The sequence below is a fragment of the Megalopta genalis genome, chromosome 3, assembly GCF_051020955.1.
Source record: "Megalopta genalis isolate 19385.01 chromosome 3, iyMegGena1_principal, whole genome shotgun sequence".
Lineage (NCBI taxonomy): Eukaryota > Metazoa > Arthropoda > Insecta > Hymenoptera > Halictidae > Megalopta > Megalopta genalis.
In genome coordinates, this window is record NC_135015.1 from 24,740,276 (window position 1) to 24,766,504 (window position 26,229).

The 26,229-nt window shown below is 37.7% G+C and overlaps 1 protein-coding gene across 4 annotated transcripts in view; it reads left to right on the forward strand.

Moving 5' to 3' along the window:
* The window catches only part of LOC117221967 (venom dipeptidyl peptidase 4), a 440,681-nt gene that overhangs the window by 105,641 nt on the left and 308,811 nt on the right, over positions 1–26,229 (forward strand). For all 4 annotated transcript variants that reach the window (XM_033473358.2, XM_033473359.2, XM_033473357.2 and 1 more), the window contains 2 exons: positions 17,841–17,935; positions 20,061–20,135. In XM_033473358.2, the coding sequence (XP_033329249.1) occupies positions 17,841–17,935; positions 20,061–20,135 (170 nt within the window). The remainder of the gene's footprint in view (positions 1–17,840; positions 17,936–20,060; positions 20,136–26,229) is intronic.

Sequence of the window (26,229 nt, forward strand, 5' to 3'; positions counted from 1 at the left end):
AATTTTCCGATCCGGTGCACAGGGCGCTGCATCGGATAGAGGCGCGAGAGGGTGCGGACAAGGCGAGGCGGAACAGGAAGAGGGGACTCGAGGAAGTAGAAAAGTTCCAGAGAGCCCGGGGCTTCGGGCGAGGCCGCTGTTGGACCACAGTGGGAGGAAAAGAAAAGCTTCACGGCATTTTAATCCGAGAGTGGGTGTCCCGGCAGAAGCGGATTTAATCAACGGCCATTATGCGCCCTCTCGCTGGAATGATACAGTTTTGTTCGAGTTTCTCCGGGACTTTTCGCGCCGTCGGCTCTGAAAGAAGAGCTATCTGTGCTCCAGGTTACCAATTACCACCTGGGTAACTTATTCCTCGCGCAACCGGCGCCTCCCCTTCCCCCCCGCTCCATCTTTCTATCGCGTCTTAATTAACGACACCGTCTGAAGGGGATCGCTGCCGACCTATCAGAAAACGATGATTTCACTTTCAACGAGAGCAGAAACTCTCTCGCTCTCTCTCTCTCTCTTTCTTTCGGCAGCTGTTCCGGTGTTATTCAATTCCGACTGAATCTGTTTAGCCGACTCCGGCACCCTTTAAACTTCACGCCGAATGGATTTTAGCCGCGGATTACGCAAGAGTACCTATTATCGGACGCTTTTCAGGCGGCGCAGGATTAACAGCGATTTCATTACAGCTCGACGCGCTCGCGGCCAGTCGAAATTTTGGCGAGCTGCAGAAATAGACAGCTGATTTATCCTTAACCCGTTCACTGCCAGCTACGCGATATCTCGTGCCGGGCGCCCACCGCGAAGCTTCCGCTGAAGGTCCATTATTAGCGACGAAACAAAAAGGATTTATTTATTATTTTTCGCTTCATTATTTCGCTTTATTATTTTATTATTTTATTTTATTATTTTTCTACTCGTTATTATATCCTTCGCTTGGTATATCTTATTTATTGTTATCGTTTACTGATTATTGTCTTTTACTTCTTATTATCTTTTTGTACTGATTATTGTCTTTCAGTTGTAATTATCTTTTTATTATTTTTTTACTAATTATTGTCTCCCACTTGTTACTATTTTTTACTTCTTACTATCGCGTTTACTGATTATTATCTTTTACTTCTTATTGTTTTTTGTACTGATTATTATTTTTTACTTATAATTATTTTTTACTTCTTATTATCCTTATTATTTTTTTACTAATTATTATCTCTCACTTATTATTATTTTGTACTCCTTACTATCGCTTACTGATTATTATCTTTCACTTCTAATTGGCTTTCACCTATTATTATCACCAATTACTATTATTTACTTGTTTAAGAAAAAAAAGAAGAAAAATGCGTTAAACTAATCGCGATACCCAAATTACTCTCATTTCGCTCGAGTGCTTAGAACACCACGTTTTATTACTTAGATACAATGAGTGGATAATAACAAAGTGTAATTAAAGTGCATAACAATAATAATAATAATAATAATAATAATAATAATAATAATAATAATAATAATAATAATAATAATAATAATAATAATAATAAAAAGAGTTGAATTCGAAACACGCATCGGACGATATTTCGACTAAAATATCGCCGCACTCGAGAATTTCATTAATTAATTTATTTAATTACAAAATTACCATTCAAAACAAACGTCGCCGAGGTCCGATCGCGATCGCGATCGCTTCGCGCACGAGACAGAGATCTTCCGAGGCGTCTCGAGCAAGATTGCCAATCTGGCAAAAATCCCGGGGAAAGATCGTCGTTAAAAATTGAGGCGCCCGCGCGTGGCTTACGAGCGTCGCGTTATCGCGATCGCGTTAGGCTTGAACGACAAAAAGCAGCCGCGCGTTGTCCGCGAGATAAAAACAAGAGAACGGTTCTCTCTCTCTCTCTCTCTCTCTTTTTTTCCTCTCCCTTCTTTCCTTCTTGAGACCGGATCTTGTCCCCGGAATTGGCCAGCGTTGAAAGGCGAGCCGTCGGGTCGTCATACCGTGAACAGTGTCCTCGCTCAAAATTGCAGCGCTCCGGGGGTTTTAATCGCGATAGAGTTGTTAGCAGCGACACTCGAAGCGTTTTCTTGAGTTTACAACGCGCCGTTCCGCGCCCCTTGTAAAAGCATGCACGGGCTGCGACTGCTCCAAGATCGTTCCTCTTTCTAAACGGCCTCGTTCGCTTTAAAGACACCGCCCGCGAGCTGAACGCAGCTTCTCTTGCGTATATTTTTGCATATATTTCGCAGAAATAATATAAATTAATATAGTTTTGTGTTTATACATTTTTATATTTATATATACTTTTATTTGTATATATCTATATTTATATATATTTATATATTTTATATTTATATATATTTGTATTTGTATATATTTATATTTGTATATATCTATATTTACATATATTTATCTTTATATATATTTTTATTTGTATATATATCTATATTTACATATATTTATATTTATATATATTTTTATTTGTATATATTTATATTTGTATATATCCATATTTACATATAATTATATTTATATATATCTATATTTACATATATTCACTTACATGTTAGATAATTTTTGTTATCTAACATATTACACATATTATATCATTATGATATTATTTATTATTATATTACATAATTAATGCATCATAGTGATTGTCTAGTAGATCGATTCCTCCATCGTTTAAAAATAATTCTGGTCACTCGGAGCAATTTTAACAGAATTATCCCGTTTCAAAGTCTATCAACAACGACGACACGATATTTATTTCTCACGAGATTAAAGCAGCCGGCTCTAATCACAGTCATTGTCGCCGACAGTCTCCGCGACAACGATCCCAGGGATCGCCGAGCCATTTGTCCACCGCGGGCCAGACGCTTGCCCGTAAATAGCATGAAAAAGGCCCCCGGGGGAGACGAAATTTCGTTTTCTACAAATGGAACTCCCTTGTACCGGAGCGGCCATTACTCGCGCGCATCATCGTTCCGCGGTGTTCCCGTTTACGCTCGTGGCCGAATACTCGACGCGATATCCTGGAACAGGGTCTACAGTTAGGGCAAAAAGCGGCCGGGGCGCTCTGTGTCCAGGCGTAACGAAGGGAAAAGAACGAAGGGAAGAGAATAGGAAGAATTATGGGCACGGGATGCGACCGTGGGGAGCGAATCGCGGCGAGAACAGGGGGCTGGAGAGTGACAGAACGCGGGAGAATGCGAGAAAGAGAGAGAACCCTCCTACGGGACCTGTTACCTCAAAAGATAACGATGGACCTCGTAGCAGAGACGAGGTATCAAAGCAAACCGGGCACAACGTATGGGGTTTCGTGTCGCCTGTTCCGAGAGAACGACATGTCTAATAATCACGGGTTTTCTCGCGTTATCTGCCTGAATAGGAGAGTCTTCTGGTGAACGATCTTCTAGTGGAGACTTTGGCACTGACGTTGAGCCATTTTCGACGATCGGAAATTGCTCGGGAGTACGAATTTTACCAAGTCTCGTACTTTTGAGCTGTTTCAGACGATTGCAAAGTGCTCAGAAGTACGAATTTTTCGAGATGACGAACTTTTGAGCCATTTTCGACGATTTAAAGTGCTCAGAAGTTCGAATTTTTCGACTTCGCGAACTTTTGAGCAATTCTGGTCGACTGAAAAGTGCTCAGAAATTCGAATTTTCGGATTTTCTGATAAAAAATGGCTCAAAAGTTCGAATTTTTCGATATCGCGAACTTTTGAGCAATTTTCGACGACTGAAAAGTGCTTAAAAGTACGAATTTTCGAGTTTTCAGTTAACAAAATGGCTCAAAAGTACGAATTATCCAATATCACGAACTTTTGAGCCATTTTCGACGACTGAAAAGTGCTTAAAAGTACGAATTTTCGAGTTTTTAGTTAACAAAATGGCTCAAAAGTACTAATTAGCCAATGTCACGAACTTTTGAGCCATTTTCGACCATCGAAAAATGCTCAAAAGTACGAATTTTCTGATTTCCAGTTAACAAAATGGCTCAAAAGTACTAATTATCCAATGTCACGAACTTTTGAGCCCTTTTCGACTATTGAAAATTGCTTAAAAGCTCGGAAAAGAAAATACAAACCTACAGCAAAGCTGTCTAAGCGGAGACATTTAAGAAATGGCAAGTAGTACAAGTCGATGAAAAGTCTGACGCAAAGATTTCTCGACGTCCGGCTGTGTTCATGTACCATGTATCCGACCGAGGGACCGTGTCCCGTTCGAAATGACGTGCTGTTCTCGCCATCACGAACATCTGAGCAAATCATGGCCGCCTATGGGAACGTCCAGCGAGCACGCTACGAGGCCCGAGCGTGCAGCGTTCGCGGCGGGCCTGGGTCCTGAACACAATCCGCTCGAAATAATGGACACGCTTTGCGCCGCGACCCTTGAAATGTACGAGCGCCGATGTTTATGCATTCATCCGCAGATCACGCGGCAACTGCAGGAGCAACGAGTTGCGGGTATTAATTCACGAAAGATTTCCGGGCCGAATAAATTTCGCCCGGCGATCCATGACTCGCCGACAGATTTATCTGCTTCGTGTGCGATCCCGCCGCCAGGATACGAATGGTTTGTCGGCGTTTTCTCGCTTTTGTTCACCGTGTCCGTTTCTCGATGCGTGTTTCTTGTTGTTCATTGAAGTTTGCTTTGCCATCCGAACCTAATTGCGAGGGCTGGAAATTCATTATTATTCTCCTGAATTATTCCTCGTTATTCCTCGATATTTTCGAGAACTTGCTCGCCTTTGGTAAATTTTGATCAGCTTCGAAGAGGAGCTTTTCTCTTTCGGAGATTGGAGCTTGTAAGGCGCACGAGATCTTGAGATATCGATTCGAGGAGACTGATGAAGGACTGTTTTGTAACTATGACTTGAACCTTGATTGTTTACAGGTTCAAGTGTCCAAGAGATTCTGAAGCGAGGTCTTAAGATATTGATTCGAGGAGGCAGACGGGGTATAAGCCTCAAAACTACGTCGGTTATACTATAACGAACTAATTCGTTCTAGAAGATCGTTCGTTATAGTATCCATTCGCTATAGGATACACTGATTGATATCAATATACATATATACATATATAATATTATATCATCGAATGTTATTACAGAGACAAATTTTCGATGAAAATTGGCCAACTTTGACTGACGATAACTCCGCGAAAAATCGTCGTAGGATGATGGCTCCCTGCTTAAATTAAAGCTTGAAATCTCTACTTTCAGACAGTATTTATAGATTTAAAGTTCTATGCAACCTTGCTACTGGAACCCTTTTAATAGGAGGCCATGTTTGTCGTATTGAACGTTGCAAAGGGTTCTTTCAAAGTGCTCTAACTTCGTGAAAAAAATCGCAGCCACGTTTCTTTTCTCGCAAATTAAAGACGAAGGAACGGACATTATTAAGCTGTAAACGGCATCGCATAACTTGGCAATTTTTAATATGAAAAACATGTCCTCGCATTTAAAGGGTTTTAGTGGTTATAGTGCATCAAACTTGAAATCTAGAAAAAATTGTCTTAAGGTAGAGGTTTCAAGCTTTAATTTGAAGTGAGATTCATCATCGTACGATAATTTTTCGCCAAGTTATCGCAAGTCGAAGTTGGGCTACTGGAACACTTTCAATGCGAGGTCTGGTTTGTCATTTTGAAAATTGCAAGGGTAACTTCAAAGAGCCGTAACTGTGCGAAAAAAAATCGCAGCCCCGTTTATTTACACTTAAATTAAAGAGAAAGGAACGGACTTTATTTAACTGTAAACAGCATTTCTTAAAAAAATTTCACAAAGTCTGTACACTTGTTCGAACTTGGCAATTTTCGATGTGACAAACATGGCCTCACATTTTACGGATTCCAGTAACGAGGGTGCATCGTACTGAAAATCCAGGAAAACTATCTTAAAGCAGAGATTTCAAGCTTTAATTCAAGCAGAGAGCTATCATCCTACAACAATTTTTCGCGGAGTTATCGTCGGTCAAAGTTGGCCAATATTTACCAAAAATATGTCTTGGAATTAGAGCAGACAGTTTTCATTTCGCATGAAAATCCGCGGTCTATTAATAATTATTCACACTGGCTTCGCTATTATCTGCAGAAATAAATAAACATTTATTTATCAACGCTTCAATAAGTCTTATGTCATTACTATTATTATTATTAGCTGCTAAATTCTTACCGAACATCGTTCAACCAAATTCCAAATTATTCCAAATAATGTCGAATCGAATGCTTCTAAATTCGATTCGCGGATCAGCCGTGTATTAAAGACAATCCTCTGTGAAGAGCCGAGACTTCAAGCTTTAATTCAAGCAGAGAGCCATCATGCTACGACGATTTTTCGCGGAGTTATCGTCGATCAAATTTGGCCAATATTTACCAAAAATATGTCTTGGAATTAGAGCAGACAGTTTTCATTTCGCATGAAAATCCGCGGTCTATTAATAATTATTCACACTGGCTTCGCTATTATCTGCAGAAATAAATAAACATTTATTTATCAACGCTTCAATAAGTCTTATGTCATCACTATTATTATTATTAGCTGCTAAATTCTTACCGAACATCGTTCAACCAAATTCCAAATTATTCCAAATAATGTCGAATCGAATGCTTCTAAATTCGATTCGCGGATCAGCCGCGTATTAAAGACAATCGTCTTTGAGGAGCCGAGACTTCAAGCTTTAATTCAAGCAGAGAGCCATCATGCTGCGACGATTTTTCGCGGAGTTATCGTCGATCAAAGTTGGCCAATATTTACCAAAAATATGTCTTGGAATTAGAGCAGACAGTTTTCATTTCGCATGAAAATCCGCGGTCTATTAATAATTATTCACACTGACTTCGCTATTATCTGTAGAAATAAATAAACATTTATTTATCAACGCTTCAATAAGTCTTATGTCATTACTATTATTATTATTAGCTGCTGAATTCTTACCGAACATCGTTCAACCAAAGGGTTGAATTCAATTCATTGAATCAAATTCAAGCAGAGAGCCATCATGCTGCGACGATTTTTCGCGGAGTTATCGTCGGTCGAAGTTGGCCAATATCTATTCGAAATTCGTCTTCGCTACAGTTTTCTCGAGCACCGTGTACATGCACGTTGTCGAAAGTTATTCGCATAGGAACGAGCGCGATTAACGCGCGACGCTGACAGTACGATAGGGGCTGAGAGTGCAGGGGTGTCGAGTGTGCAAGCACACGATGACGCAAATTAGAAGCTAACACGGCTATCGGTATGTCAGCGTTTTTCGAACACCGTTCAGTTCGGTTCAGCTATTATGCTGCGCACGGACGCGCGCACTCGCTCGCCCGCGAGAGAGGAGAGCCGGCGCGCTTCGTTAAAAACGGGGACGATCGTCGAGTGGATCATCTTGGGTGCTATTGGCAACTCTCGATATTACGGGTGGCCCGCAGCCAGCCGGGAAATTGGGATCCACGGGAATTATGTTTATTAAGTACATAATTGTCCTACACGCGAAATATCCAGGACTTTTTCTTCTTTCTCTTTCGCCTGCGAAGATTCTCTTTCGAGTTCCAAGAATATTCGAGGCAATTTCTTTGTCTTCTTTTCTATTGGATTATCGATCAGTTGATGCAATATTTACCGGCAATTTCCCGATAGTTCTCTTCGAAACCAGAGGAAAACAGTGAAGACAGAATCTTAAAATGATAATCGCAGCCATCGAGTTATTTATTTATTTATGTCGATACGATGGAACGAGTTCTTTGGAGATTGTTTTAATAGATTTTTTGAGGAGTTTAGAGTGTAATAGATTTTTAGGGAAATTGTAGTAAAAATTGTAATAGATTCTTAATAGATATTTTGATTAATCGAATAATTTACTTTTTGAACGAGGACGGTGTTCATTGTAATATATTTTTAATACAATAAAATTGCAATGAAAATTTAGATTTGTATTGTAATAGAATTTTAGGGAAAATTAAATTACAGTAGAGTTTTAGAGAACTTTGCATTACGATAGATTTTTATAGAGATTTAAATTAGAATAGATTTTTATAGAGAGATTTAAATTAGAATAGATTTTTATAGAGATTTAAATTACAGCAGATTTTTATACAGATTTAAATTACAGTAGATTTTTATGGAGATTTAAATTATATATATATATACAGTAGATTTTTATAGAGATTTAAATTACAGTAGAGATTTTTATAGAGATTTAAATTACAGTAGATTTTTATAGAAATTTAAATTCCAGTAGATTTTTATAGATTTAAATTACAGTAGATTTTTATAGAGATTTAAATTACAGTATATTTTTATAGAGATTTAAATTATAGTAGAGAGAGAGAGAGAGAGAGAGAGAGATTTTTATAGAGATTTAAATTATAATAGAGAGAGAGAGAGAGAGAGAGAGAGAGAGAGATTTTTATAGAGATTTAAATAACAGTCGATTTTTATAGAGATTTAAATTACAGTAGATTTTTATAGAGATTTAAATTTCAGTAGATTTTTACAGAGATTTAAATTACAGTACATTGTAATGGAAACTGTAGCAACAATTTGAACTGTAATAGATTCTTAATAGAAATTTAAATTAATTGTAACAAATCGCGTGAATCTCAATGCGTCCACGCGACAACTGCTGATGAACGTTCGCCTGTTCCTCCGCGCGGCTTGTTTACATCCACCGGCGAAAATTTGCGAGGACAGCGAGAACGAGGAAATGGAGTGGACTTTTTAGTTTATTGATTGAGAGAAAGTAGAACAAGCGTGTGGGACGCGCGTCGCCGGGAAAACTGGCGCAAGTGTGTGTTTTGTAAAAAGCCGGGATAATTAGAGGAAATAACGATGTGTAACTAGTGTTTATCTATGGGAAAAATGGCGCGGACCGGTGTCCAAATACGGCCGCGTTTTCATAATTTCCCTCGGATGTTTGCGAGCTGTACACAGATTTCTCTATTATACTCGGACACTTGGGCAAATCTTTAGCGGAAACTTGTAGATTTCTTCTTTTGATATCTAAACGAAAACTTAACGAGACATCGTATTTCTATATTTCTATATTGAAAATAATAGTAAATTAAAAAACGTAAAAGTTACATTGACTTTATAATTATTCGCAGTAGTGCACGTGGCCTCTTTTCGCTGAGACACCCTGTATATTGAAAGAAAACTTAAACGGAATATCGTATTCGTATATTTTTATATTGATAATGATAATGATAGCAATAATAAAAAATAGAACATAATAATAGATAATAAAAAATAGAAATATAGGAATATGTTGCTTTTTTTGTCTTCGTTTATATATCGGTAACAATGTGAATTATATGTTAATATTATTAGTGATATAATATTATGTAGTTATATTATATTAATATTATTAGTTATATAATATATATTACATAGTTGTATTATATTAATATTATTACTTATATACTATTATATAGTTATATATTATATTAATATTGAGTTACATAATATTATATAGTTATATTATATTGATATTGAATTATATAATATTATATTGTTATATTATATTAATATTGAGTTATATAATATTATATAGTTATATTATATAAATATTACGAGTTACATAATATTATATAGTTATATTATCATCTTCTATAACTCGAATATCGAATACTCAAATCATGAATTATTTCGTTATATTTTATTCGAGATTCGACGACAGAAATAATTCGTAAAATATTGTGGAACAAAAAGATTCCATTCTAAACAATCTTTACGTCCATTTGCTTGAAATGATATGCAACGAAAAGATTTCATTCGAAGACACTGAATCGCGAATTTGTTTCGAGCGAAACCATCTTTCTTTCTCTCCTATTCCGCAAATAAAATGCACGGAACAATGTGCACGACAAAAAGATGTTATTCCAGCAAATCTTTAGATCTCGATTCGCCCGGAGCAGGCCCGTTCCTTCGGAAAGCGACACGCCGGACTTTTATTTCCGACAGTTTGTTTCTGTTTCGCGTTCGCGCGCGATTTTCGTTCGCGTAAAATAAATCCAGCCGGAACGGAAATTCGCGTAAATTTAAAGCGTATCGGCGATCTGATCGGCGAAACGATATCGTCGCGCGGCCACACGTCGAAACATATTCGAATTTACTCTCTCTCTCCCCACATTTTCCAATGTTTCCGCGCGCGCGCCGCGGCGAAATTTCGCGGACGTTTAATTCGCGGCCGGGATTTTGTCTTCGCGGCGCGATTCAATTTCATTGCGGCGAATTTCTCGCGTGTGTTTCATCAATGATCATTGTACAAGTCATCGGTGTGCACGGTCGCAGTTCCGTCGGCGTGAAAACGTAACTGAGGTGTCGGGATGTCGTTAGGCGAATATTTTGCTCTGCTAAAAAAGTTAGGCGAATGCTTTGCTCTGCTAAAAAACAGGACTTCGATGGCGAAACGAAAACAATAGTACTATAGTACTATCGTAATAGCATGGTTCACTAAAGAGGGCCGCGAAAATTTCGAACGCGTTGAAAGTTAAACTGATTTAACACCATTAACTTTTTATGGACGCGATGGAACTCGTTTCACTGGGAATTTTCTGTAGTTCCTATTTCTGAGTGGTGGTGACAATACTTCCTATATCCGAGAAAAAACTGCAAAAATCTTGATAATGTTCTTGTGGGAATCAATAATTGAACTTTGCTTCCATTCGCAAAATGAATCCTACTAGTCACGGTAATTGGTACATGGTGATGTAATGTAACGATGTACCAATTACCGTGACTAGTGGGATGGATTTCCAGGATTTATAGGATTTATGCCGTTGTGTTGGTAGGTGATTACTCTATTCAGAAAGTTTGTTATTTATAAAGTCTATTATTTATAAACTTCATTATTTATGAAGTTTAGAGTAATTCACAAAATTCATTAAAATACAAATGCCTGTCAGAGCTCCCATTACACAAGCATCTCATGATACTCGACCTTTTCACAAGCTTTCTCCTTAGTATTAAAATTCGAATTAAAACTTATTATTGTCACAATTTATTATTACAACTGCGATTGCTGCTACTTGTATGTGATTATGTGTAGCAGCTAGAGTAAATCTTGATGGTGCAATAAATAACGTGGATAGTCTTGGCGTCGATCTATTTATACGTGGAACATGTTTGAACAATGAAGAACTTAGATAATGGAGGGTACGGATAATCGAGGTTCCACTGTACTGCACTTTAGGCCAATTGCTGATTTAATTAAAGTCCGGCGCATTCGAACTAGGCCAAAACTTAGACACTGTTTGGACCAATTAGGGAACTAATGTAAGTTAAATGCAATCTTGATTCGACGCGGAATTCAAACATTCGACGGATCGAAGTGGTCACGAAGGTACCTTAAAGATGCCGAACTTAGACATATCGTGATTCTTAAGTAGATTGTTTGCTAAACTCTAACGCAGAGAGGTCCCGGAATGTAACTGTTATTGTCAAAGCACTTTATTTTTTATGGAAAAATACACGCATATTATATATAATATAACGAAATTGCCTGTCATAAAATTTTGGAAAAATTGTCTGCAAAAAAATCTGTGAAATTGTTTGTCAAAAAGTCTGCAAAATTATCTGTAAAAACTGTAAAATTACCTGTCGATTAAAATTACTTATCGATTAGAATTATTGAGGAGAATATATGAAGAGAATTAAAGTCAATAAAAATTAGCGTCTGAATGAATTGTTTGAATTTTAAAAATACTTTAAAATAATCAAAAAAAGTACTTCGACGCGAAATGTCTCGGAAATTATTATCCGTTTGCTGTAATCCAGTACAGAAAGTAATCTTAGATTTAACTAGAAGTAATTAGATGGAACGCGAACCTGATCGATAAGTCAACAATATAAACCAGACTCGCTCGACATTAATCGCTCTACATCCAGCTTAAGGATCATCCAGATTTAGTATCATAAGACTGACAGCTCTAACTATGGATCAGACCTGGCTGAGACGTATGTATCTAGATCTAGATCTCAAACATGACGCGGAGACTTTGAGTAATCGAAATGGCCATTATTTTCCTTCCATATTCCCGGCGTAACGACCGCAAACAAACGTTCGCGTTCCACACCCGGTATATGACGAACTTTGCTGGAACAAATTACAGCATAGACAAATATTTGATAAAAATTGGCTAAATTCGACTGACGACAACTCCGTGCAAAATCAGCGTAGGATGATGACTTTTATACTATATTTAAGCTCGAAATCTCTGCTTTAAAACACTTTTGCTCGATTTTAAGTTGAATGCTCCCACACTACTGGAGTCCTTAAAATGTGAGACCAAGTTTGTCATATTGGAAATTGCAAGGGTTACTTCAAGATGCCATAACTTTGCGTAAAAAAATCGCAGTTACGTTCAGCTTTGTTTAAATTAAAGAGAAAGGATGTAACTTTATTGTAGTCTTAACGGCATCTCCGAAAAAAATTGTGCAATGCCTGTGCATTTCGTCGAACTTGCCTATTTTTAATATGACGAGCATAGCCTCATATTGAAAGGGTTATAGCGGTGAAAATGTATCAAACGTAAAATTTGAAAAGACTATTTTAAAACAGAGGTTTCAAGCTTTAAATTAAAAAAAGAATCATCGTCCTAGGATGATTTTTCACGGAGTTATCGTCAGCCAAAGTTGGCGATTTTTTATACAAAATTTGTCTATGCTATGATTTCTCTAAACAGTATATTTTTATTAACAGTATATATTTGTTATACGATATTCCATACAAGCTGGGTACTATCAGCATCGTTACAAGCCACAGACTCCCCTAATTTATCTTGCAGCCCATTTACACGACAGAACGCATCCGAGCGTCCCGTAAACATTGTTGTACCATTAAACCAATATACAAAAAAGAAATGTTATGTGAGCCGGGATAAATTTGAAAGCCGGCCCAGGCAGACCCACTTAGTCACCATTATTCCACGGACCTGGTATAAAAATAAATCTTCCCTGAAATAAAACACCCGGAATAAAAATCACCACAATTCTCGGCTCCGGGTATCGCAAACTACGCTAAACATCGCCACCGATAAAATTCCTCGACACAATGCAGCGATCCGAAAACTTCGCCGGATCGTTGAATTTTCAGACGCCATCTTGTCGGCGGTCGAAGTTTGTCGATGTTGCCGATGCCATCGGAGAATCGAGCTGGTATAAATTTATGCTTTCTGGTGATCGCAGCTTAAACCATAATCACACTAACAGAAATAATTTAAGTCTGATCGAGAACATTATGGGATAGAAAAATTTTCGATGAAAATTGGCCATATTTGACTGCAGATAACTCCGCGAAAAATTATCGTAGGATGATGGCTATATGCTTGATTTAAAGCTTGAAATCACTACTTTAAGACGGTATTTCTGTATTTTGAGTTTATTGCACTCTCGACACGGTAGCCCTTTAAATGTGAGGCCACGTTTGTCACACCGCAAATTGCCAAGTTTGACGAAATGCACGGACTTTGCAAAATTTTTTTCTGGAATACTGTTTACACTGGAATAAAGTTTGTACCTTCCTCTTTAATTTAAAAAAAAGGAGATGTGGCTGCGATTTTTTTTCGCAAAGTTACAGCACTTTGAAGTTACCCTTGCAATTTTCAATATGGCAAACATGGCCTCGCACTGAAAGTGTTCCAGTAGCCAGGTAGCCAAAGTTTGACTCGCGATAACTTGGCGAAAAATCATCGTAGGATGATGACCCTTTTTCTAATTTAAAGCTTGAAGCCTCTATCTTAAGAAACTGTTTCTCGATTCTAAGTTGAATGCACCCTCGCCACGGTAACCCTTTAAATGTGAGGCCATGTTTGTCACATCGAAAATTGTCAAGTTCGAAGAAGTGTACAGACTTTGCAAAATTTTTTTCTGGAATGATGTTCACAGTGAAATAAAGTTCGTTCTTTCTTCTTTAATTTAAGTGGAAATAAACGGGACTGCGATTTTTTTTCGCAAAGTTACGGCACTTTGAAGTTACCCTTGCAATTTTCAATATGACAAACCAGACCTCGCATTGAAAGTGTTCCAGTAGCCCAACTTCGACTTGCGATAACTTGGCGAAAAATTATCGTACGATGATGAATCTCACTTCAAATTAAAGCTTGAAACCTCTACTATAAGACAATTTTTTCTAGATTTCAAGTTTGATGCACTATAACCACTAAAACCCTTTAAATGTGAGGCCATGTTTTTCATATTAAAAATTGCCAAGTTTTACTAAATGCACAAACTTTGCAAAATTGTTTTCTGCGATGCCGTTTACAGCATAATAAGGCGCATTCCTTCCTCTTTAATTTGCGGGAAAAGAAACGTGGCTGCGATTTTTTTGCACGAAGTTATAGCACTTCGAAACAACCCTTTGCAACGTTCAATACGACAAACATGACCTCGTATTGAAAGGGTTCCAGTAGCAAGGTTGCATCGAACTTAAAATCCATTAATACTATCTTAAAGTAGAGATTTCAAGCTTTAATTTGAAAAAGGATTCATCATCGTAGGATTACTTTTCGCAAAGTTATCGTCGGTCAAATTTGACCAATTCTCATCCAAGCAGTCTTCTATGCTGCAACTTTCTTGATCGGTGTATTTACATTTCCGCCTTTGATTAATGTTCCATAATTTAAAGACCGGCTTCGCAGCGCCGCCGAGTCTTTGATCGAGCAATCTTTTCAAGCTCGTTCCGTGCCGTCAACGATCGAAGCACGTAGTCGCGGCAGTAGAATCGAGCCGTCCGAAGGGTTTCGAAGCCCCGTTCGCCGTTCCACGTGATCGTCGATTCCGCCTATTCCTCGCGTCGTGTCTGACCGGATATTAAAAGCTCCTCTGATCCGGCGTAGCGTCATAGTTTATGTCACGTCCCGTGACGCAATAACCCGACAGGGAAGCACTTGGAAAAATAACCGCGGGCGGTCCATCGACGATCGACGTTTATTCGAGCCGCGTCCGCTGGCAGGCCCCGCCTGCCGGATATCGAGTGCAGGTGCAGCGTGCAGCTCCGCGGATCTGCAACGCGTGCCCTTCTCCCCCCCTCTCCCCCTCCGCCATTGGTGCATCGTCTTAATTCGAGCGGATCGGTCGCGGACGGTTAATGATTAAAGACGGATTATTGCGGCTCGATCGAAGCTGGTACACTTCGCCGGTGTTGGTTAATTAAGAGCAGAAGTTCGGATTAAGCGGATTAATGGAGCCGAAGCGGGCCGGATCAGGCCGTGGAACGCAGCTTGATGGCCGCAGGTATTTCAGGATTGCTTCCGATCGCTGTCGAACTTCGAAATTCTGTTGCCAGTCGAGTCTCGGCGGATGCCAGAATCTCTGACGCGGCGCCAGCAATTTTTTTCACGCTGGAACGCGGTGTTTGTTGATGCTTCGTTCACTGGAATTTTGCTATTAAAGCTTCGCGACGCGATTTTTCCGATTTTTTTATACGAGTGAATTCTCATTTGAATTATTCTTTATTCGAGTGAATTCTTATTCGAATTATTCTTTATTCGAATCATTCTTTATTCAAGTGAATTCTTTTATTCGAATTATTCTTTATTCGAGTAAATACTGATTCGAATTATTCTTTATTGGAGTGAATTCTTATTCGAATTATCCTGTATTCGAGTGAATTCTTATTCGAATTATATTTTCTTCGAGTGAATTCTTATTCGAATTATTCTTTATTCGAGTGAATTGCTGTTCGAATTATTCTGTATTCCAGTGAATTCTTATTCGAACTTGTTTATTTGTTGAAATGACGGCTTTAAGCCCGATGCAACAAGAGGGGAACTGAGAAATTTAATGGAATCTTTTATAAAGGTAGAACTTTTTTCAAACTTTGGTTTTAATTATGGGAAAAGTGGAAACAACAAGAGGTGAAACATAAAATAATTAATAGGTAATAGAAAACGTATTATAAACAATCAAAAATATAAATACACAAACAGTTTATTAACTTTCTCTTGAAATGCGTCCAAAAAAGTAAAAATAACTCTGAATTTACAATTATTCATACTTGTACAATTATTCAATAACTTACTATCTTACACTAATTCAATTTAAAATTATGGTAAAACATTTCTTGTTCCCTGGTGCCGGTAAAAATTTGGATTCACTTTTGTCAGCGGAATTGTCGCGAGAAAATTGTACAATTAAAAGGAAATTTCGAACGAACGATTTTTGCTGCAAATTCGATGATTTCGTTTACCGTTTTAGTGACGGTGGCAGGTTTTTGCGACGAGACAGCAGCCCGGCTTGTTACGTCGTCCAGAACGACAATGTCGCCGATAAATTCGGTCCTCCTGAGATTATTGTGCAATGATACGGCCGTATTAGTTCGCCGTGACCGTAGCCCGGCGCGCATTACATCTGGATTTAACTGAGATTTAACAAGCTCAAGCCCCCCGCGTTGCCATTTATCCAGTGACTCTGCGGAATACGTGAGACTATTCGAATTTATATTCCGCTGTCACAGAGGACAAATGTGTACATTGTAATTCGCCGGTCCATGGTAACGCGGGTTATGAAACAATCGGGCGAGATTGCACACTGTTTCTAGTCAAAAGGCTGGCTCCATTCCGCGGGCCGGCGTGCTCGAATCGGGATCAAACTTTATGCTGGATCCACTGCAAAGCTTAAGAACGCTGTATTCATAAAACCGTGTCGTAAAACCGATCCAAGCGTGCTTGATTCAGTCGCATTTCTGACTCTAACGTGACCCATTTCGGTCCTGATCCAATAAAAGATCCTGCCACGACGTGATCTAGATGTAGCGAGAGACCGAAGTCTCCGATTCGTTCTTCATTGTAAAAGGAAACATCGTCGCGATTCGAAACCGGCTGCTATTTCATGTAATTAGTCTTAGGCTTTACGAACTGTAGTAGATCGTTGTCGATACTTTAAGTTCTGCAAGATCTTCTTCAGATGAAATCTAGAATTAGAATTCGAGTGAATTCTTGTTCTTCATTCCAGAGAATTCTTATTCGAATTATTCTTTACTCCTGTGAATTCTTATTTGAATCATTCTTTATTGGAGTGAATTTCTATTCGAATTATTCTTTATTCAAGTGGATTCTTATTCGAATTATTCTTTACTCGAATTATTCTTTATTCGAATCATTCTTTATTCAAGTGAATTCTTATTCGAATTATTCTTTGTTCGAGTAAATACTGATTCGAATTATTCTTTATTGGAGTGAATTCTTATTCGAATTATCCTGTATTCGAGTGAATTTTTATTCGATTTATATTTTATTCGAGTGAATTCTTATTCGAATTATTCTTTATTCGAGTGAATTGCTATTCGAATTATCCTGTATTCGAGTGAATTCTTATTCGATTCACATTTTATTCGAGTGAATTGTTATTCGATTTATATTTTATTCGATTGAATTACTATTCAAATTATCCTATATTCGAGTGAATTCTTATTCGACTTATATTTCACTCGAATTATTCTTTATTCGAGTGAATTCTCATTCGAACAAAATCTGCTTCCTACAAATTATTATCCGGCTGAGTAATTCGCTTAGACACGAACTCGAGAAACTCGAGTGAAATTATATTCGTCGATCCGTATTCTTATCAGTGGTCCGAACAAAATTTGGCCAACTCCGGAATTAGCCGGATGCGGGCATAAATTGCTGAAAACTTAAATCGTATCTCAGGACCGAGCGCGAAGCGGCCTGAGCAGTTTCTAGCAGGCTTAATCCAATTAATTACTCTTATTACTGCATCATCAACATAGATGGTATCTATCTGTTCCCGGTGTAAGCAGTGAACTGGATCTCTCCCGTACTTGCCCCGAAACATTTGTTACCGCGTAACAATTTTATTACGGTGCCGGTTCCATTCCGACCTTGTGGAAAAATACGTTATCTCTCTGTTGCAGGAAACGAGATACTGTACCGCGATGAGGCCGGAAATCTCGTGATCTACAATGTCACGTCGAAAGAGCCCCGGATAATCCTGAACTCCAGTAACGTGGTAAGTGTAATCTGTTTTTTTTCCTTCCCTCGGAAAGCATTTCTTTCTGTTAATTAGACTGCGGATTTTGTCCCCGAAATAAAAAGTGGTCCGTATAGAAACGCGAGGAATTGATAGAAAAACAGTTACGCAGCTCGTTCTTTAGCGAATCGTTTTAGTAAATTAAAAATAATAATTTTACCACGTTTATTCGAATTTTCTGAATTTTATTTCTGCCGTTTCAAACTGTTCGATTTTATCGCGAACCCGTGAAATCCACAGTCCGCTTATTAACGTAAATGCAGTCTCGGCATTAACACGAATACAGTCCGCGTATTAAAACGAGTACAGTCCGCGTATTAACGCGAGTACAGTCTGCGTATTAACGCGAGTACAGTGTGTGTGCATATATATCAACAACAAAAAATCAAAAGGCGTTGCTGTTTCGTGTTCGCGCATCAATAGAATTTCCCCACAATCATCGAATTTCGTTCTTGAATTTCCCCACGAAAACGATTTACTCTCGCAAATATATCCGTTCGAAATGCAAAGTAACAAAATACTTCTTTTATTAGCGCTCGAAATAAATAATGCGAACGAGAAACGTATGGCAAATAATCGGTGTAAACGAGGACTTTCCATGAATATTCATCGGGCGCACCGTTTAATAATATAAAGTACTGAAACACTTCTTTTATTGCCATTCGAGATAAATATGCAAATATAAATCGTTCGGAAAACAATCGGCGTGAACGCGGATTTCCCATAAAATATCCACCTGTGTATCATTCGAATGTATGAAGTACTGAAATATCATTATTTCATTCGATACCGTACGATTTATCCGCGTATTTATCTCGGATAATATATTAATAACACAAATATTTGTGTTGTTATTCAATGTTTTTCTTAATTGATGTTCGCGATATTTCTTGTTTAATGTTGCTAACATATTTGTTATTTACAGTTGGTAACATATTTGTTATTTAAAGTTGTTATACTTTTTGCTGGAATACAGTGCTAATTTTATTAAGAATTTTTATAATTTTTTGACTGAATTTAGTACCAATAAGAAAAAAAAATCACTGTTAAATTAGAAATATTATTAAATTCACGAGAAATATTAGCAATTCTGAATAAGAAATGTTAAGTAGTAAAAGAAATATTTCTTTTATTATTGTGTGAAATAGATAATAGCACTAATTTTAAAAAAGGAAATTTACTACTAAATAATAATATTTCTTAAAATATTATTAAATTTAGTGTCAATATTAAATACGAAATATATCATCAACTGTATACAAAAGAATTATTACTAAATTTAATACTAGTAAGAGAATTGATTACTAAATAAGAAATATTATTAAATATAGCATCAATATTAAATAAGAGATATTACCAACTTTAAGCAAAAGAATTATTACTAAATTTAATACTGGTAAGAAAATTGATTACTAAATAAGAAATATTATTAAATATAGCATCAATATTAAATAACAAATATTACTAACTTTAAGCAAAAGTATTATTACTGAATTTAATACTGGTAAGAAAATTGATTACTAAATAAGAAATGTTATTAAATATAGCATCAATATCAAATAGGAAATATTACCAACTTTAAGCAAAAGAATTATTACTAAATTTAATACTGGTAAGGAAATTTATTATTAAATAAGAAATGTTATTAAATATAGCATCAATATTAAATAAGAAATATTACCAACTTTAAACAAGAATTATTGCTAAGTCTAATACTAGCAAGAAAATTTCGTAGCAAAACAAGAACAATTATTAAATTTGCTACTAATTTTAAACGAGAAATGCGAGACAGTGAAAGAAGTATTTCTCTCGTTATTATTTCAAATAAATATAATGCCAAACGAGTACCATAAATTGCTCTTCCAAAATACCAATTTCAAATAATAAATATCACAACTCTAAATAAGAAATACGAAATAATCTTCTCGTCCGATTCGAAATGAACATGCAAAAGGAATCGCGTGTCGCGGCAAACGAGACAGCAAACCGAGTGCTCAGTTGAAAGAAGTCTCTGAAACGGCGATGCTTCTCGTATCGCGTCGTCGCATCCAGGTACAACAGAAGGTATTCCAATTAATTAGCACGGCGTTTGTTCGTTTTTCAGGCGCTCTCGTCGAGTTTCGACCATCAACTCTCGGCCGACGGGAAGTATCTTCTGCTGGCCATCGATTACCAGAAGGTAACGTACCATTTACACGTCGCAGTCGACGGGGTTACGATCCCCTAACTTTTGTCATCGAGCCCCGGAACAGCCCTCGTTCCACGGCCCGGGGGGAGGGCAAGGGGGATAGGGGCGGCAGAAACGAAAATTTCGCTGTCACGTAGCCAGAACGGCGAATAAATTTTCTGCGGACTGCCCATGAAATTATCTCTCCCGTGATAGAAATTCCGATCAATAATCGCACCTGCACCCTCGGACCGCGCGACACCCGCGGGGCTCGTAAAAGGAACCCGATAACTGGACTGCGGATCTTTCAGCGAAATAAAAATCATCTTCGCCGGTTGCAACAAAGTTGGCTCGAACGGCACCGTCTTTCATTCTTCAAGAGTTCCCAGCGAGCTGAAGGAAAATTGATGTCCCGACGTTCTTTTAATACGTTCGTTTGCTCTTGGCTGTGCTCATTCTTGACATAGTTTCACGAAATCCGCAGTCCAGTGATCACGATTTAAATTTATTTAAATAGAAACGAAGCTGTTTGTTTATTATCGTGGTTTTAACAGTTTTAACAGTTTTATTATTTTTATTATCTTCTTAAAGGGTACTTTAAAAGAATTCTACAAAATAATAATCGTTCTACGATTATTTTGTATAAAGAAGTTGTTTATTTATTTATTCTCATGATCTCGTCACTTTTATTATTTCCTAAATTCTATAGTTTATTTTATTTTGTATGTGTAGTTTATATATTTTATTTATTTATTTTGCACTATTACATTTTTATACCATTTATTTGACATTATTATACATATTTATATATCTTATATACTTTATCTTTTATTCTATATTTTATATATTTTCTAAATTCTCTATTTCAATATAACGTTTATTCATTATAATTACAATTAATTTATTCATCGATTCCTATGATCGTGCAATTTTTATTTATTTCTTCAACTTATTTTAGAACGTTCGTAACAACAATTTAATCTTCTCTGCTCGAATCATATAATCATTTTATCGATTTATACAATTTTCCAATTTTTACAAGCTCCATAAAATTATTTCGAAATGTCCATCAAATTGACAATTATCTCACACGGATATTTGATGTTCTGGAACGATATCAGATTGTTTAACAAACAAATGCAAACACACGTGTCGAAAATACACGGTGAAAACTGCGGCAAGAAAAGAGAACCACCGTTTTTCAAGAATAAAATACTGCTGCTGATACACGACAAGAATTAATTTCGGCTGGCAGCGAGGGGATCGTAGGTTTCGCGTTTCAGTAGAATAGGTCCGCTCTGGTCAGACGGAGCCCGCGTTAGAAGCTGAAACGTGGCGATCGTCTGCTGGCGAGGCGGGGCGAGGCGCGACGTGCTCCAGAAAAGGAACGCAAAAGAGGGCGAAACTTTATTCGGGTGTTTTCGCGCGAGCATCGTTTACGGGGGAGGTCGGAAAAATTATATCGGCCTGGGAACGCGGGGCCGAGTGTATCACGGCGCGAGCCCCACGCAACGCCGGAGTGCCGCGCTTCTTTCTGTGCGAGTTGATTTCGAGGGCGTATCGAGCGTATCCGTTGGCCTAGTTCCCGCGATGCCGTGAAAAACCGCTAGAAATCGGGCGACTCAAATTTTTCGAACCGCTCGCTGCCAGTCGAGCGGCTCCACACATATTTTTCAGATGCTGGAATTCGCCGTGAGAATATCTTCCCGAGAGGATTGGGAACGCGTGCCGCGGCGACAAAGCGATCGCGATGAATATCTGTGTCGCCGCCTTGTCCGCTGTTACCAGCTACACGTTTTTATTCTAACAATTGGACGATGAGTTTTATTTAGTTATTTAATTTATCTAGTTTTGTTTATTTATTCAGCTGGTCGATTTAGCTATTCAATTCACGATTTATGTGTTCAATTTCCAATTTATCTACTCAATTTCCAATTTATCTAGTCAATTTCCAATTTATCTATTCAATTCCCAAGTTATCTACTCAATTCCCAATTTATCCACTCAATTTCCAATTTATCTACTCAATTTCCAATTTATCTACTCAATTTCCAATTTATCTACTCAATTTCCAATTTATGCGTTTAATTTCCATTTTATCTACTCAATTTCCAATTTATCTACTCATTTTCCAATTTATTTACTCAATTTCCTACTTGTCTGTTTAATTTTCAACTCATCTATTTCATTTCCAATTTATGTGTTTAATTTCCAATTTATCCACTCAATTTCCAATTTCTCTACTCAATTTCCAATTTCTCTACTCAATTTCCAATTTCTCTACTCAATTTCCAATTTTTCTACTCAATTTCCAATTTCTCTACTCAATTTCCAATTTATCTACTCAATTTTCAATTTATCTACTCAATTTCCAATTTTTCTACTTAATTTCCAATTTATCTACTCAATTTCCAGTTTATTTACTCAATTTCCAATTTATCTGTTTAATATTCAATTCATCTATTTAATTTCCAGTTAATGTACTTAATTTCCAACTTATCTATGTTCATCATTTCCAATTTATCTATTCAATTCGCAGTTCGTTCACTTAATTTTCAATTTACTCACGTAAATTCCAATTTAATTACCTAATTTTGGATTTTTCTTTGAACGGGATAACTTATTAGTACATCGAGGAATATAATCGTTAAGATTTCAAGAGAATTCATAAATAAAACGTGCAATAAATAATAAATAACAATAACAAATAATAAATGAAACACTTAAATAGACTTAAAGAATTTGAAAATGCTATTGCATTAATTCGAACTCATTTAAACGTTCATTATAGATGGAAATAAACCTGTATGTAGCTCCTAGAGCTTGCAATAAAATAATTAAGATCACAATTAACTAGAGAATCGAATGATAGATCGACAGAATAACAAATTAGTTTTCCGAATAACTCGATTCTCTATTCAATTCAATAAAACAAATCCCCGTTGCACTAAAACCAACAAAAACTCTGACAACACATCAAGAAGATCGAAAATATTATCCAAAAAATTGCCAAACAAATCTCGGTATCGTTCGAACCATCGCGAATGGCACATCCGAAGAAATCTGCGACGATCAAAACGAACGTTTCGATCGCACAATATGCGAGCAATCGTCGAGCTTTCGAAGTTACACGAATTCGCGGCATTATCCAAAAGGTGCTCTCGATCTACAGATTCGCTCCTCGAACAATAAGCTACTTACACGAAAATCCCGGTGTTCGTGTTCTCGCAGTTTCGAGATCCCTCGACCTCCGAGCACTGCCGCGACCACCGCGAACTTATCAAGCTTTTTAGATCGTACGAAATCAGCGCATCCGATCCCCGTAGCCCGCACAGCCCGGAAGCCTTTGTTCCCGAAAATACACGCCACTTAAATCCCGCATCCGCATTTCCATAATTCGAGCAAACCCGGAGCTTTCGAGCCTTTCGAGCAACCTGCTCGCAGCCGCTTTGATCTCGCCTGCTCTTCCCGCGGCGCAACCGGCGCCGAATAATAAAGGTATTTGTCAGGAGCAGAGGCTCGCTGTCCGGCGGAACCATTAACACTTGCTTCGGTTAGCCGGGCATCGGTAACCGGGTCATACGCACGATATTCTTGGGACACGTGTTCCCGCCGTAATTCCAGCTGCAGAATGCTAAACAACGGAGTGCGTGGAGCAGCAGATACACGTTAAATACCATATAATACCTGACATGCATGGTGTCCGCGTGCAGCCGGCCGCCTGCACTCTCGCTCTCCTCGCTCTCTCGCTCTCCTTCTCTCGCTCTCCTTCTCTCTCTCTCTCTCTCTCTGCGCCTCAGCTTCCACGGCTCCTCGCCATTCAGCACCACGCATAATCGACCAACAGGCCACCACCCTCGCACGCTGCCTCTCGTCCCAATTGCATATATTATGGCCACTGTATCTCGGATCTCTTCCACCATAGTGCGTCGTTGTTCTCTCGACCGAAATCGATAGAACGGATTTTTAGTCTGCGAGAAAAATTAGAGCGGAGACCGATTTTCGAGCAGTATTGGCCAACTTTGACCGACGATAACTCCACGAAAAATTGTCGTAGGACGGTGGTTCTATGCTTGATTTAAAGCTTGAAATGTCTGTTTTAAGGTATTCTTTTTGGATTTTGAGTTTATTGCACTCTCGTCGTGGTAACGCTTTAAATGCGAGGCTATGTTTGTCACATCGAAAACTGCCAAGTTCGAAGAAGTGCATGGACTAGGGAAATGTTTTTTATGGAATACCGTTTACAGAGGAATAAAGTTCGTTCTTTTCTCTTTAATTTGAGTGGAAATAAATGGGGCTGCGATTTTTTTTCACAAAGTTATAGCATTTTGAAGTTACCCTTACAATTTTCAATATTACAAACGTGGGCTCTCATTGAAAATGTTTCAGTAGCCAGGTGACCAAAGTTTGACTCACTATAACTCGGCGAAAAATCATCGTATGATGATGAATCTTACTTCAAATTAAAGCTTGGAACCTCTGCTTTAAGACAGTTCTTTCTAGATTTGAAGTTCGATTCACTATAACCACTGAAACCCTTTAAATGTGAGGCCATGTTTTTCATTTAAAAAACTGCCAAGTTTGAGGAAATGCACAGACTTTGCAAAATTTTTCTCGGCAATGTTGTTGACACCGTAATAAAGTCCGTTCCTTCCTCTTTAATTCAAGTGCAAAGAAACGGAGGTGCGATTTTTTTTCGCAGAGTTACAGCGCTTTGAAATTACCCTTGCAATTTTCAATACGACAAACATGGCCTCATATTGAAAGTGTTGGTTGACTCACTATAACTTGGCGAAAAATCATCGTACAAAGATGAATTTTTTTTCAAATTAAAGCTTGAAGCCTCTATTTTAAGAGACTGTTCCTCGATTGTAAGTTGAATGCACCCTCGCCACGGTAACCCTTTAAATGTGAGGCCATGTTTTTCATATTAAAAATTGCCAAGTTTAACGAAATGCACAGACTTTACAAAATTTTTCTCTGCGATGCCGTTTACAGCGGAATAAAATTCGTTCCTTTCTCTTTCGTTAATAAAATTCGTTAATTTCAGATGAAATAAACATGGCTGCGATTTTTTCCCCCAAGTTACAGGGCGTTGAAGTAACCCTTGCAATTTTCAACATTACAAACTCGACCTCGTATTTAAATGGTTAGAGCAGTGATGGTGTATCAAACTTGAAATCAAGAAAGCTATCTTAAAACAGAGATTTCGAGCTTTAATTTAAAAAAAGCTTCACCATCCTGCAATGATTTCTCACGGAGTTATCATCTATTAAATTTGTCCAATTTTGATCGAACCGTAAACATTTCTAAAAAGATATTTCCACAAATAATTCATCTGTAACGATTGATCACGATGGTAGAAATAACCAACAAGCTATTTATTTAAGCCGCCGGTTTCCGATTGGTTCCCCAGCTTCCCTCATTCAATTTTCTTTCCGAATTCCGGTGGCATTGACCCGCGACCAGCTGACGCTGAGCTAGCAAGCTAGCCAGCTCCGCTTCTCTCTCCCTTTGCAAATAATCTACGGCGTGGTTTCCCGTGTTTTTCGGAACTTCTCCAACTTCACCGACGTCTTTGCTGGCTTCCTTCGTCTCCTTTGTCATGGAGAATACTGTCGTTGACTTTTCCTTTCCCTCTTGTGGCCGAGCGAAAAATTTTCCCTCTAGCCGGGCGGGTCTCGTGAAACTTCCCGGGTATTTAGAAAGCCGCTGCTTTGTTCAGATTATAAGTAGACGGATCTCTGCTGAATTTAAATGTTCCGCGTCAATTTCGAAACTTCTGCCTCTTTATCTCGTACTTTCAATCGGCTCAAAGGAACGTATCCACTGGCTTTATTGAATTTTCGTCTCTTATTCAATTTCAATATTTTCTCTGGTTTGTATATTTCATTCAATTTTTATATTGTCTTCAATTTGAATATTTTCTGTTCAATTTTAATATTTTCTTCAATTTTAATATTTCTTTTCAATTTTAATAGTTCCTTCAATTTCAATATTTTCTTCAATTCTAATATTTTCCTTCAATTCCAATATTTCTTTCAATTTCAATATTTTCTTCAATTCTAATATTTTCCTTCAATTCCAATATTTCTTTCAATTTCAA